This window comes from Lucilia sericata, unplaced genomic scaffold (genome assembly GCF_015586225.1).
Source record: "Lucilia sericata isolate MDLA Ls3-8-SP2 unplaced genomic scaffold, ASM1558622v1 Contig001552F_arrow, whole genome shotgun sequence".
NCBI lineage: Eukaryota > Metazoa > Arthropoda > Insecta > Diptera > Calliphoridae > Lucilia > Lucilia sericata.
In genome coordinates, this window is record NW_023995476.1 from 98789 (window position 1) to 111086 (window position 12298).

General features: G+C 32.6%; 1 protein-coding gene across 1 annotated transcript; it reads right to left on the bottom strand.

The window, feature by feature from the left end:
- Positions 1–1808: 1808 nt before the first annotated feature.
- LOC119611884 (metabotropic glutamate receptor) lies at positions 1809–11298 on the bottom strand. Its single transcript, XM_037967588.1, has 7 exons — positions 11272–11298; positions 10589–10779; positions 8886–9020; positions 6543–6705; positions 6226–6439; positions 5839–5990; positions 1809–2532 (listed from the first exon to the last, which is right to left on the bottom strand). Exons 1-7 carry the CDS (start codon positions 11296–11298, stop codon positions 1834–1836), a joined length of 1581 nt encoding a protein of 526 aa, XP_037823516.1. The 3' UTR covers positions 1809–1833.
- Between the last annotated feature and the right edge of the window lie 1000 nt (positions 11299–12298).

Below are 12298 nucleotides of genomic sequence, written 5' to 3' on the forward strand. Positions count from 1 at the left end.
TAGTGTATAGTATAGACTATACTCTAGTTTATAGAGTAGTCCGTAGACTAATATATATTCTAGTTTATAGTCTAGTTTATTGTGTAGCCTTTAGTCTAGTCTATAGCCTAGTCAGTAGTCTATAGAGTAGTCTGATCTATAGTCATGTGTATTGTATAGTCTATATTGAAGTCTATATACTATAGCTTAGTCTATACTCTAGTTTGTGGCATAGCGTATTATCTGGTCTTTACACTATAGTCTAGTCTTTAACCTAGTCTACTGTCTAGTCTAAATAGTGCTCTATAGTCTGGCATTTAGTGTAGTCTATGGTCGACTAGAACTAGTCTAATGTATGTTCTAGTCCATAGTTTGGCTATAGTCTTTTCAATGTGTAGTCTATGGTCTAGTCTAGTCAAAAGTGTAGTCCGTAATTTAGTGTATAGTTTAGTCAATAGTCTAGTCTATTGTTTAGTGCAGTATATAGGCTAGGCTATTGTATAGTCCAGTATATAGTCTAGTCTAGCCTAGTCTACTGTATAGTCCATAGTCTTGTGTATGACTTAGTCTATCATCTGGTCTATAGTTTTGTTTATCGTCTAGGCTATATTCTATTTCTTTTAATTTAAAAACTCATCTCATTTCTTTTGTTTAAAAACTTTTATAAAAATCTCCTATATAATGTTTAATTCAATTCTGTTGCTATACTTTAACAATTTTTTGCAACAATTATAAAACAAATATTTTATCTGCTCCAAAAAAAAAAATCAAAGTTATGGAAGCAAACTAGTGTGTTTGTTACTGGAGTTTTTGTTTAGTAAATATTTTTCTATTTTTAGTTTTTTATTAAAATATTAAAAACTAACTAATCGTAAGTGGAAAACTTTTATTATGCTGGTTTATTTTATACACACACATTTACACGAAACTTATTTTTTTTTGTTTTAAGTTTTACTAAAAGTTTAGATTTGTATTCGTTTTTTTTTGATTTTCATAAATAAATATTTAGACAATTTATTTTATACCAAAAATTTTATACATACATAGTTATATGTATGTATTAAGCAGTCCTTTTTCATACACTTAACATATTAAAGAGGAGCAGTTTTAATTTTTGGGGAAGTAATCCAAGTTTAAACTTAGTTTTAAATGAAATTAAGAATTTATAATTGTGGCAACTATTTAGGAAATGAAGAAGTTACAAATTTTGAGAATTTTTGAATTCTTTTATCCCGACACACTCGCTAATCTGAAGCTCTGCTACTGCTCCCACTTTTTAGAATTACATTTCAATTTTTTAACTAATACTCCTGTACACATACATATATATATAACTTACAGCCTTAAACTAAAATATTTATAAATATTTTTATCTTATTTAGTTTTTCTATTCTAAACTGGAATAGCACAACGTTTTTTACCCGTACTACTTTCACGACTTAAGGAAGAATTTAAAGCAGTAGTACTTACATTATTATTACTAGTCTGAGAACCTTTGGTGGAGCCATTGTGCGAAGATAAACTGCCGCCAGCACCACTAATATCACAACCAACGACTGCGGGAGCTGCACAAGCTGTTGCATTCATAACTCCTGTACTGCTACCACTACCACTACTACTACTGCTGCAACTTAGGGAAGAATTAAATAAATTGTCAGACGACTTAGAGTCGGTTAGGTTTTTATGTTTTTCATTGTATGATGATGAAGATGAACTTTTAGTTGTGGCTATAACTGTTGCTGTTGTACATTCAGTTGTTGTTGGTGGGTTGGTAGCAGTTGTTGTGGATGTTGGTGTTGCTGTTGTTGTTGCTGTTGTTGTTGCTTCAACATAATTATGTTGACACTTTAAGGGCTATAAACTGGTGGTTAAAACTGTATTCGCTTTTATACACCCTGTTGATTCGTTGTGTAAATTTGTTGTTGTTGTTGTTGCTGGCACAACATTTGTTGTCGCTGTTGTTGTTGCCAAAATATGATTACTACAGCTGCTCATATTTAGGGCTGTAGTTGTGGCACCCATCAAACCATTAATGGTCGAAGACATTGTCATATTGTGCGTAGTCGCAACTGCTGCCCCCACGGCAGAATTCATATGATTTGTACTATTATGCTGCTGTTGATTAATTTTATTATTATTGGCCACTGTACGCGCCATTTCATCAACAGCAGCAGTACCTATGCCAACCCTGCTGGTATTATTATGATGATTTTCCTTATCACTCACCTCATTATGATTATTATTTGGCACATATTGATCGGCGTATGGTATTTGATTGTACGCCGTACTATCTAAATTTGTAAATATGCTTGTAATGGTTATTGTTTGTGTTGCCATTTCGCATAGTTTCTTTTTCTGGACACTGTGTTCAGTGTTGGTGGGTGTGATATGTTTTTGGATTTTTTCCTCTTGGGCACAGGTGGCCGCTGTAACCACAGCTGCTGCCATCATGGACGAGGGTCCTGTGTTGGCAGTACGATGCATGTTGGTGTAGCGTGGTGGCATCATACTTTGTCGGACATTACGTTCTGGTCTTATTAGTATGATGTATAACTGTTGCGGCAAATGTGACATTGGTTTGAGGGCAAACGGGAAGAGAAAATAAAAACGAAATGTTGGTTAGTAGTTAGTCATGTTTCAGGCATGTTTTATTAGTACTAGTTTTTCCTTGTAAGGGTTGTACTTGGATGAGGTATGTTTGTATATTAGGCTGACTTCTCTAAAGACTATTTTTAGTTCTAGTTCAGTTCTAGTTCAGTTCTAGTTCAGTTCTAGTTCAGTTCTAGTTCAGTTCTAGTTCAGTTCTAGTTCAGTTCTAGTTCAGTTCTAGTTCAGTTCTAGTTCAGTTCTAGTTCAGTTCTAGTTCAGTTCTAGTTCAGTTCTAGTTCAGTTCTAGTTCAGTTCTAGTTCAGTTCTAGTTCAGTTCTAGTTCAGTTCTAGTTCAGTTCTAGTTCAGTTCTAGTTCAGTTCTAGTTCAGTTCTAGTTCAGTTCTAGTTCAGTTCTAGTTCAGTTCTAGTTCAGTTCTAGTTCAGTTCTAGTTCAGTTCTAGTTCAGTTCTAGTTCAGTTCTAGTTCAGTTCTAGTTCAGTTCTAGTTCAGTTCTAGTTCAGTTCTAGTTCAGTTCTAGTTCAGTTCTAGTTCAGTTCTAGTTCAGTTCTAGTTCAGTTCTAGTTCAGTTCTAGTTCAGTTCTAGTTCAGTTCTAGTTCAGTTCTAGTTCAGTTCTAGTTCAGTTCTAGTTCAGTTCTAGTTCAGTTCTAGTTCAGTTCTAGTTCAGTTCTAGTTCAGTTCTAGTTCAGTTCTAGTTCAGTTCTCGTTCAGTTGTAGTTCAGTTCTATTTCAGTTCTATTTCAGTTCTAGTTCAGTTCTAGTTCAGTTCTAGTTCAGTTCTAGTTCAGTTCTAGTTCAGTTCTAGTTCAGTTCTAGTTCAGTTCTAGTTCAGTTCTAGTTCAGTTCTAGTTCAGTTCTAGTTCAGTTCTAGTTCAGTTCTAGTTCAGTTCTAGTTCAGTTCTAGTTCAGTTCTAGTTCAGTTCTAGTTCAGTTCTAGTTCAGTTCTAGTTCAGTTCTAGTTCAGTTCTAGTTCAGTTCTAGTTCAGTTCTAGTTCAGTTCTAGTTCAGTTCTAGTTCAGTTCTAGTTCAGTTCTAGTTCAGTTCTAGTTCAGTTCTAGTTCAGTTCTAGTTCAGTTCTAGTTCAGTTCTAGTTCAGTTCTAGTTCAGTTCTAGTTCAGTTCTAGTTCAGTTCTAGTTCAGTTCTAGTTCAGTTCTAGTTCAGTTCTAGTTCAGTTCTAGTTCAGTTCTAGTTCAGTTCTAGTTCAGTTCTAGTTCAGTTCTAGTTCAGTTCTAGTTCAGTTCTAGTTCAGTTCTAGTTCAGTTCTAGTTCAGTTCTAGTTCAGTTCTAGTTCAGTTCTAGTTCAGTTCTAGTTCAGTTCTAGTTCAGTTCTAGTTCAGTTCCAGTTCAGTTCTAGTTCAGTTCTAGTTCAGTTCTAGTTCAGTTCTAGTTCAGTTCTAGTTCAGTTCTAGTTCAGTTCTAGTTCAGTTCTAGTTCAGTTCTAGTTCAGTTCTAGTTCAGTTCTAGTTCCGTTCTAGTTCAGTTCTAGTACAGTTCTAGTTCAGTTCTAGTTCAGTTCAGTTCAGTTCAGTTCTAGTTCAGTTCTAGTTCAGTTCTAGTTCTAGTTCAGTTCTAGTTCAGTTCTAGTTCAGTTCTAGTTCAGTTCTAGTTCAGTTCTAGTTCAGTTCTAGTTCAGTTCTAGTTCAGTTTCAGTTCTAGTTCAGTTCTAGTTCAGTTCTAGTTCAGTTCTAGTTCAGTTCTAGTTCAGTTCTAGTTCAGTTCTAGTTCAGTTCTAGTTCAGTTCTAGTTCAGTTCTAGTTCAGTTCTAGTTCAGTTCAGTTCAGTTCTAGTTCAGTTCTAGTTCAGTTCTAGTTCAGTTCTAGTTTCAGTTTCTAGTTCAGTTCTAGTTCAGTTCTAGTTCAGTTCTAGTTCAGTTCTAGTTCAGTTCTAGTTCAGTTCTAGTTCAGTTCTAGTTCAGTTCTAGTTCAGTTCTAGTTCAGTTCTAGTTCAGTTCTAGTTCAGTTCTAGTTCAGTTCTAGTTCAGTTCTAGTTCAGTTCTAGTTCAGTTTCTAGTTCAGTTCTAGTTCAGTTCTAGTTCAGTTCTAGTTCAGTTCTAGTTCAGTTCTAGTTCAGTTCTAGTTTCAGTTCTAGTTCAGTTCTAGTTCAGTTCAATTCTAGTTCATTCAGTTGTAATTCAGATCTATTTCACTTCTACATTATGTAGTCATATGTAGCAAATGCTTGAATAACATAGCAATTTTTTTATCAAATTTTTCTTTAAATTTCATTAGGAGAAGTTTTCTTTTGTTGGCCTGTAGTGCATTAAGAGTTTATTATGTTGGACTAGGTAATTATGCAGTTGGACAAGGTATTAGGTAAACATTTTATTCCAGGAATAAATGGAATTATTAAGTGATTGTTTTTTGTTTAACATGTTGCATAATTTTAATTAAGTTGTAAACTTTACATTACATTTATTCCAGGAATAAGACATATCTAAGAAAAACTGATACCTAGGTGAATGTTTGTAACAGGATAAGCAAAATATAATGAAAAATGTTAGAGAAATATGTTTAAGTATTTGAAGCTTTTTAAAATATTACTTTTATTTCTAAAACTTTGAAAAAAAACAGTAATTAAGTTTACAACATTTTCTCAATTAAAAACTTTCTTTATCGTTTGCAGAAACTAAATTCCGAATTATTTTTATTTAATGTTATTAAAGTAATCTAGGAAAAGTTTTATTTTTCATATAGTTATAAATCTCTTTCATAATCTTTTGTTGAATTCTTTACGTATAAGTAATATTTATTACTTTTAAGTAATTTAATAATAATAAAATATTGTTATTTTTTTATCTTGTTATTTACACAAGAACATAAAACACAATTTGTAATACTTTCACAGGGACATGTGAGATTGTTTTACTTAATAAAATAAATGAATGAATATTTCCCTAGTTACTGCAAACATATGGACTAATAAATTGATTACTAATTTTTATATACAAACAATATTGAATTTCAATAGAAACAAAATAAGGAAAAATGTGTTTAAAAATAATAGGGTGTTCCTTTTGAAATGTTATGCTCTCATAGATTTCTGGAAGCTATAGACTCCTTATCATCTGATAGTATAGATGTCATAAAGACTAAACAATAGGCTTAATCATAGACTAGACAATAGGTTAGACTAAAGACGGGACTATGGACTAGACTATACAGATTAAACTAAGTACACAAATCTTTCGGATTCAAATATTTATTTAAGGGACTCCCTTGAAACTTATAACACTAAGTGTTCTGTAACTTACCTTGGGAGAAAATAGACAAGCTATGGTAACACTGGCCGACAAACTTATTGTCACCGACATTGATGTTATTCTCAGGGGTACATGATTAGCCGTACCAAAATATAATGGAACAAATGCCAGCCAAATGACACATGTGGTATACATTGTAAATCCTGGGGGAGAAAGAGAAAAACAAAAATAACAACAAAAATTAATAGACAGAAAAGAATGTAAACATACAAACAAATAAAAAGGAAATAAATAAATAAATGAATAAATAAAACAACAAAAGTTATTAATAGCAATAACACAAACATGTGTACAACAAATTGTTTGATAACAAACAAAAAAATCCACAATTGTTTACGAAAATACTACAGCTAGTGACAAACAAAATTGCCCACTTACCGATATGTTTTGATTCGTTGAATGCCTCTGGTATTTTGCGTGTTAACACCGCATACACAGTACACACCACGATCAGTACAATGGGATAAAAGAATGCTATAACATACGAGGCATCGATGTATGAATCACAAACCAATAGATTATCTTCGCGTGTTGGATGATAATGTTTGGCATGTGATGGTGCTATTAACATCCAAACACCATTAATTAATATCTGCAATTGAAAAGCGAAGTTAAGGAAATTTCCCAAATTAATATTTAATTGTTAAACATAATTAGCAGCGCTCAAAGTTAATTAATATAGTATGTGGACGCACCTGTATGGAAATAAAAAACGAACAAATAACCAACTGTGACTTGGGACTTATAAATGAAGGCCGTTTGGCAGATTGTTTGCCGGCTTTAAAAATGCGTGCTATACGATTGGTTTTCGTTAGTAGAGCAGCATAGACAACGGTGAAGCAGAAACCAACGCTGAATCTGTAGGAGTAGGAAAAAGATATTGATTTAAATGAAACTATTAATTATAGGGAAAGCAGAATAAGCGAATAAATGAAATATTAATCATTTTAAGAATAAATGAAATATTAATCATTTTTAATGTTCTGCTAAGTGGTATTATTAGCAGGATGTATTTTAGTAGGTAGACTTTAAATAGATGCCAATATTTTTGAAAACAACTTCTAAACTATAGACATAACTAATCTATGTAGAACTGAATTAGAACTGAACTAGAACTGAACTAGAACTGAACTAGAACTAAACTAGAACTAAACTAGAACTAAACTAGAACTGAACTAGAACTGAACTAGAACTGAACAAGAACTGAACTAGAACTGAACTAGAACTGAACTAGAACTGAACTAGAACTAGAACTGAACTAGAACTGAACTAGAACTGAACTAGAACTGAACTAGAACTGAACTAGAACTGAACTAGAACTGAACTAGAACTGAACTAGAACTGAACTAGAACTGAACTAGAACTGAACTAGAACTGAACTAGAACTGAACTAGAACTGAACTAGAACTGAACTAGAACTGAACTAGATCTGAACTAGAACTGAACTAGAACTGAACTAGAACTGAACTAGAACTGAACTAGAACTGAACTAGAACTGAACTAGAACTGAACTAGAACTGAACTAGAACTGAACTAGAACTGAACTAGAACTGAACTAGAACTGAACTAGAACTGAACTAGAACTGAACTAGAACTGAACTAGAACTGAACTAGAACTGAACTAGAACTGAACTAGAACTGAACTAGAACTGAACTAGAACTGAACTGAACTAGAACTGAACTAGAACTGAACTAGAACTGAACTAGAACTGAACTAGAACTGAACTAGAACTGAACTAGAACTGAACTAGAACTGAACTAGAACTGAACTAGAACTGAACTAGAACTGAACTAGAACTGAACTAGAACTGAACTAGAACTGAACTAGAACTGAACTAGAACTGAACTAGAACTGAACTAGAACTGAACTAGAACTGAACTAGAACTGAACTAGAACTGAACTAGAACTGAACTAGAACTGAACTAGAACTGAACTAGAACTGAACTAGAACTGAACTAGAACTGAACTAGAACTGAACTAGAACTGAACTAGAACTGAACTAGACTGAACTAAACTGAACTAGAACTGAACTAGAACTGAACTAGAACTGAACTAGAACTGAACTAGAACTGAACTAGAACTGAACTAGAACTGAACTAGAACTGAACTAGAACTGAACTAGAACTGAACTAGAACTGAACTAGAACTGAACTAGAACTGAACTAGAACTGAACTAGAACTGAACTAGAACTGAACTAGAACTGAACTAGAACTGAACTAGAACTGAACTAGAACTGAACTAGAACTGAACTAGAACTGAACTAGAACTGAACTAGAACTGAACTAGAACTGAACTAGAACTGAACTAGAACTGAACTAGAACTGAACTAGAACTGAACTAGAACTGAACTAGAACTGAACTAGAACTGAACTAGAACTGAACTAGAACTGAACTAGAACTGAACTAGAACTGAACTAGAACTGAACTAGAACTGAACTAGAACTGAACTAGAACTGAACTAGAACTGAACTAGAACTGAACTAGAACTGAACTAGAACTGAACTAGAACTGAACTAGAACTGAACTAGAACTGAACTAGAAACTGAACTAGAACTGAACTAGAACTGAACTAGAACTGAACTAGAACTGAACTAGAACTGAACTAGAAGTGAACTAGAACTGAACTAGAACTGAACGAGTCTATACTATCAGCTTTTTATATATTTTTCTTTTTTGCCCCTTTTAACTTATTTTCTTATATGTCATTTAAAGTTTATCCTCGTTTTTTCCACATTTAACTTTTTCTTATGTGGCAATTACTCTTTGTACCGTTTTTTAACCACCCACAAAATGCTGAGATTTAATTTTTTTAACATAACTGCTATTTATATCCAAACCACAGCCTCGGAAATTGAGGTAACAACATTACGAAACATGCAAATGTTAAATGCAAATCCAAGTCAAAATATACCAAAAGCCATAAAAATAGCAATAATGCTAGTTAGACTAACTTTTCCTTGTGTAAATACATATGTATTTGTAGCCCACAAAAATAATATATAGAAATAAGAAAATAAAAAGATGTTCTAAACTTACCTTTGTATGGCACACACAATATTTGTTGGCTTTAGGACCAGAGCAAAGGTAACCGCATAACACATTAAAATACCAGCTAGTAAAATGTAACTCAGTTCTCTGCCGGATGCACGTACAATTGGTGTATCATTATGTCTGTAGAAAGGATTGTTTTGGTTTCAGCATACAAAAGGGGTTTTTGAAAATTCCAGCCACATTAATGTGAGAGTTTAATGTGGTTTGTATAAAGAGCAAGAATTATAGGACGTAGAACAAAATTGTAAAATATGAGAATCATTATAAGTGTAAATGAAATTTTAATAAAAATTTATTTAGTTTTTTTATCTTCACATATACCAATGAAGTATGTTTGTTAAACGTACTTAAGTATATGTGTGTGTTTATATAAACCTTTAACTTAAACAACGTTGACCTTATTTAAAAAGTGTGTGGGTTTTTTTGATATTTTTTTTCTTAGATTAAAAGATTTTATATCAAGGATTTACAGATTTCTTTAAGTTAAAATGATGCTTTATTTTTTGATTTATTTTATAATGAGACTCACATACCTACATACGTATGTATATGCTTATTTAGTAATCTTGTCTACTGCGTATAAGTAATATTAAATTCATATGAACAATTTAATATCAAACATACGTACTGTTGTGCTGCATTTAACAATAATCATACGCCTTGTTTTTTTAATTTTCTTAAGGACTTAAATTTATTTTGAAATTGCTAGATATTAGACTTGACTATATAGTCTGGATAATAGACTACATTATAATCGGGACTATAGATTACAATATAGTCTGGACAATTGACCAGGCTAGACTATGGTTTGGACAATTCACTAGATTATAGCCTGGAATATAGACGTGACTATTGTCTGGATAATAGGTTAGATTATAATCTGGACAATAGACTAGGCTATAGGTTAGACTGTATTCTGAACAACAGAGTAGCTTACAATCTGGCTGACAGACTAGACTATTGTCTGGACAATAGACAAGACTGTAGTCTGAAAATAGACTTGACTATAGTCTGCACAGTTGACAATTGGCTAGACTGTGGCCTGGACGATAGATGATATTGTAGTCTGGTCAATATTCTCGCTTACAGTCTCTTTTCTATCGAGTGGATGATAGACTAAACTACAGTCTGGACTATAGATCTTAGTCTCCTTGATAGATTGTACTCTTGATGATTGATGAATTAGATTCAAGTATTTCTATTATATTTAAAATTTTCAAAAATGTTTCTCAACAATTTTTTTTTTTTTGATTTAAATTATTTTCTTAACTGTCTTTTAGTTAAGTTTTATTTATACACTTTTACCAAAGTCGAAACCACTTGAAACAAATAGAGAGAAAAAAATCTTAAGCTTGATATTGTATGCAATAACTTGCTCTAGAATATATTGAATTTCGTAAAAACTTTTGAACATGTTGTGTGTAAAACGTCGTTTAAAGTTATAGTTTATTTATCTCTTCAAACGTAAGAAAAACCTTAACAACATCTAACGTTATCTTAATGAAAATATATGAAGATGGAAATATAAAATAAAAGTCTTTAAAAAAAAGGAAATTCTCTACTTGACCATGCTCTCCTTCTAATACGTGTGCAAGTACTTTTCTTAGGACTTGAAAACTAAACTAGCAATTTGATGCCATTTCTTAGTTTTTTTTTTATATTTAGTTGCTCTGTTGCATGCCACTTACCTTACAAAGACACCAACAATAAATAAAGTCACCAATATACCGGTGGCACTAAAGGACATTGCACCAATAGCCCATGCTGATTCAGGACGCAAGTATACTTCTGGTATAGTTTGACAGTATTGTTTTGTTGCATCTGGCAAAGTACCCAATTCACACTTAATACACTGAGTCTCATCCAAGGGATGGCGTATCTGTAAATAACAAGACATATAACAAAAGTGAAAAAGTGTGTAAATACTACTAGATGTTAAGAATACTACACAATTTCTTTTTAAACATTTAAAAATCTTTAGAAAAAACAGGTCCTTTCCATGTGTTTACCTCACTGCCGGAAACGTTATTCTTTTTTCCCTTTAAATAAAATATCTACAACTCAACATGAGTATAACTAAAGGAATAGTATAAAGACACATTTTCTAGGAAAAAATAAAGAATTACCAGTATATTTGAAAGTTAATGTTCCAGATATTGTTAAGTCATGTAGTAATAATAGTTTTTTGTATTTCCATTTTCATTCTATCTTTAGCAGCCATTCAACTTTAGACACTAAAGTATTTCATAGAGTCAACAAAAAGTAGAATAATTGAGAAAAAAAGTGAATGTGAAAATACCCTCCCAGAATAGTTACATATTTCGTTAACAATTTACAAGTACTTTCGACAAATTGCAATTGATAGTTATACCTTTTGCTCTTTTTTAGTTTTGGCCATTTTGGGTTGGTTTAAATATTTGATGAAAATGACCAGCTTGAATTAAAGTATAATATGGAAAAAGGGTCATACATTATTAACTAGTAAACGGTTTAGGGAAAACTATAAATTTAAACGTTAAAAGCACAAAGCATTTAGTACTCAGTTCTAGTTCAGTTCTAGTTCAGTTCTAATTCAGTTCTAGTTCAGTTCAGTTCTAGTTCAGTTCTAGTTCAGTTCTAGTTCAGTTCTAGTTCAGTTCTAGTTCAGTTCTAGTTCAGTTCTAGTTCAGTTCTAGTTCAGTTCTAGTTCAGTTCTAGTTCAGTTCTAGTTCAGTTCTAGTTCAGTTCTAGTTCAGTTCTAGTTCTAGTTCAGTTCTAGTTCAGTTCTAGTTCAGTTCTAGTTCAGTTCTAGTTCAGTTCTAGTTCAGTTCTAGTTCAGTTCTAGTTCAGTTCTAGTTCAGTTCTAGTTCAGTTCTAGTTCAGTTCTAGTTCAGTTCTAGTTCAGTTCTAGTTCAGTTCTAGTTCAGTTCTAGTTCAGTTCTAGTTCAGTTCTAGTTCAGTTCTAGTTCAGTTCTAGTTCAGTTCTAGTTCAGTTCTAGTTCAGTTCTAGTTCAGTTCTAGTTCAGTTCTAGTTCAGTTCTAGTTCAGTTCTAGTTCAGTTCTAGTTCAGTTCTAGTTCAGTTCTAGTTCAGTTCTAGTTCAGTTCTAGTTCAGTTCTAGTTCAGTTCTAGTTCAGTTCTAGTTCAGTTCTAGTTCAGTTCTAGTTCAGTTCTAGTTCAGTTCTAGTTCAGTTCTAGTTCAGTTCTAGTTCAGTTCTAGTTCAGTTCTAGTTCAGTTCTAGTTCTAGTTCAGTTCAGTTCAGTTCTAGTTCAGTTCTAGTTCAGTTCTAGTTCAGTTCTAGTTCAGTTCTAGTTCAGTTCTAGTTCAGTTCTAGTTCAGTTCTAGTTCAGTTCTAGTTCAGTTCTAGTTCAGTTCTAGTTCAGTTCTAGTTCAGTTCTAGTTCAGTTCTAGTTCAGTTC

What these genes read in the sequence shown, in the direction of transcription:
- LOC119611884 (XM_037967588.1), bottom strand. Translation starts at nt 11,298, where the DNA reads ATGGCCAAAACTAAAAAAGAGCAAAAG. An exon ending in ATTGTGTGTGCCATACAAAG is followed by an intron (nt 6,706 to 8,885) that starts GTAAGTTTAGAA and finishes CTACTCCTACAG; the next exon opens with ATTCAGCGTTGGTTTCTGCT. An exon ending in CGTTTTTTATTTCCATACAG is followed by an intron (nt 6,440 to 6,542) that starts GTGCGTCCACAT and finishes TTTCAATTGCAG; the next exon opens with ATATTAATTAATGGTGTTTG.